The sequence below is a fragment of the Palaemon carinicauda genome, chromosome 3 (genome assembly GCF_036898095.1).
Source record: "Palaemon carinicauda isolate YSFRI2023 chromosome 3, ASM3689809v2, whole genome shotgun sequence".
Taxonomy (NCBI): Eukaryota; Metazoa; Arthropoda; class Malacostraca; order Decapoda; family Palaemonidae; genus Palaemon; species Palaemon carinicauda.
The window spans coordinates 128,807,279-128,809,778 of record NC_090727.1 but is presented as its reverse complement, the minus strand read 5'-3'; the positions used below and the strand labels follow the sequence as shown (position 1 = coordinate 128,809,778).

Below are 2,500 nucleotides of genomic sequence, written 5' to 3'. Positions count from 1 at the left end.
TTCGGGTCTCGCGTCACGCATGCCGAGTCACTTCCTATGTGATTCCAGTCTAAGTGAACACCAACATCTCATGATTTTGGAAAAGAATTAGGACTAGGGGCTTCTAAGAGATGTATGGTCAGTTTGGCCAAATTTTGGACATGGTCTCCTATAGTCCATTTCTTTTAGCGATGCATATTTGCACCGACTTGCGGCGGTGCCCTTTTAGCTCGGAAAAGTTTCCTGATCGCTGATTGGTTAGAATTATCTTGTCCAACCAATCAGCGATCCGGAAACTTTTTCCGAGCTAAAAGGGCACCGCCGCGAGTCGGTGCAAATATGCATCGCTAAAAGAAATGGACTATAGATTAGGTTAGTCTGTTTGGGGTACACAGAAAGAAGTTTTCATTTTCATGGTAGGTTTGTACATTATGAATGAGGCATTGTGTATGTGTGTGTGTGTGGTTTTGCCTTGCCTTATGTAAGACACGGGCTCTTGCATTGGCAGCCTGTAAATGAGGCAAGAAGATACTCATCACGAATGACATTAAACCAATTTAGAGATTGTTTTCTCTACTGAGAAGTCGTAAATAATATATGAAATGTTGCAGGCTTTGGAATGAATATGATAAAATGACTGTGAAGGTCCTGTGCAGAGTATGATTCCCCTGCTGTATAGGACCAGAAAAGCAGCCTTTAAAATTAAGTAAGATTATACAACCTTCACTGTGCTTCTTTTTACTTTTGAGTTTAGTTGACCATCTTTACTAGAACTATTTAAAGGTTTATTTCTAACATAAAATTTATGTTTAACACAGAGTTCTTTTGTACATTTCTTGAGGGTAATGGTAAGAAAAAACATAGGCTAGTAAATTAACCCCCAGCAATACAATCAGATGTGGAACTGTAAGAGAGTGTCCATAATATATATATATATATATATATATATATATATATATATATATATATATATATATATATATATATATATGTGTGTGTGTGTGTGTGTATATATATATGTATATATATATGTATATATATATATATATATATATATATATATATTATATATGTATATATATATAATGTATATATATATATATATATATATATATATATATATATATATATATATAAATATATATATATTTGTATATATACAGTATATATATATATATATTTATATATATATATATATATTTATATATATATATATATATATGTATATATATATACAGTATATTTATATATGTAGGCTATATATATATATATATATATATATATATATATATATATATATATATATATATATATATATATATATATATATCTATACAGTATATTTATATATGTAGGCTATATAGATATATATATATATATATATATATATATATATATATATATATATATATATATATCATATTTTGTTTGGGTATACGTTTCTATATGAAAGACAGCAATTAACATACTGCAGATTCCTTTCTAAGGTTAAAAGACATAATTATTCTTATACCCTACTGTATTCGTGGAAAAGTTCCGTCTATAAATTCCCTATTCATTTCACACCTGATTTGAAATATTATTTCATAAACTAGTCGTTATCTAAAACCATTAGTATCAAAACCATATAAAAAAGTATATTTCACTGTATATGATCAAATAATTCTATTTCTTAAGCATTTTATTATTTATTTTTCTTAATTTTTGTAGCCTTATAAAACTCACCAACAATGATGGTGAAATAGCGTGAATAGAAACATACTGATAAATGGTTTCACGGCAAAATAGACCGGATTTATGAAGTATTTACCTTGTATTTACATGCATATACGCTATATTTATTCTGTATTTCAATCAAACTTCATACAGTTCCAAGGAAGTAATGAAACAAAATAAATATCTTACCACTGCAGTCTTTTGTTTTAAACAGACACATCACTTACTACGAAATTTGTTCACATAAGATATAAACTTATTCTCTACAGCACCACAAATAATATCTATCTACCCAGCCTTCACTTATGTAAACAATATCTTCTTTCCATTTTCTATTGAAGTAGCTTGAACCGAAAGAGAGACCGTGAGCATTTGATTCACTCCCTTCGAATGGCTTTTAAGATGACTGGTTTGGCAGGGATGTGAGTCACCGTTGGCATTTCGAATGTTAGAGGTATTGGGGTTTGTTCGCATGTCTCCAACCTGTGAGAAACAAGAAGAGGAAAGGTGATGTAGGCTACTCAATATTCAGGAAATTAAACATTTCTGGGGCGAGACAAGGAAATGGATAGGTGAGGATTAGATTAAGGTGATGCTTTTAAAGAAATTAAAGTTGTTTCAGACACGAAAGAAGTTGGTGAGAGTAAGGAGAAGCGGCAGGACTAGAGAGAGAGAGAGAGAGAGAGAGAGAGAGAGAGAGAGAGAGAGAGAGAGAGAGAGAGAGAGAGAGAGAGAGAGATGAAGATAAGCTGAAAGGAAATATTAGTAGATGTAAGGCTCTGAAGGTAAATAGAAGTAAAGGTGA

The 2,500-nt window shown here is 30.6% G+C and overlaps 1 protein-coding gene across 1 annotated transcript in view; it reads right to left on the bottom strand.

The window, feature by feature from the left end:
- Nucleotides 1–1,876: 1,876 nt before the first annotated feature.
- Nucleotides 1,877–2,500, bottom strand: part of LOC137638499 (cytochrome P450 3A29-like) — a 17,234-nt gene continuing 16,610 nt past the window's right edge. The window contains exon 6 of the mRNA XM_068370595.1: nucleotides 1,877–2,178. Coding sequence (XP_068226696.1) covers nucleotides 2,073–2,178 — 106 coding nt within the window. The 3' untranslated portion in view covers nucleotides 1,877–2,072. The remainder of the gene's footprint in view (nucleotides 2,179–2,500) is intronic.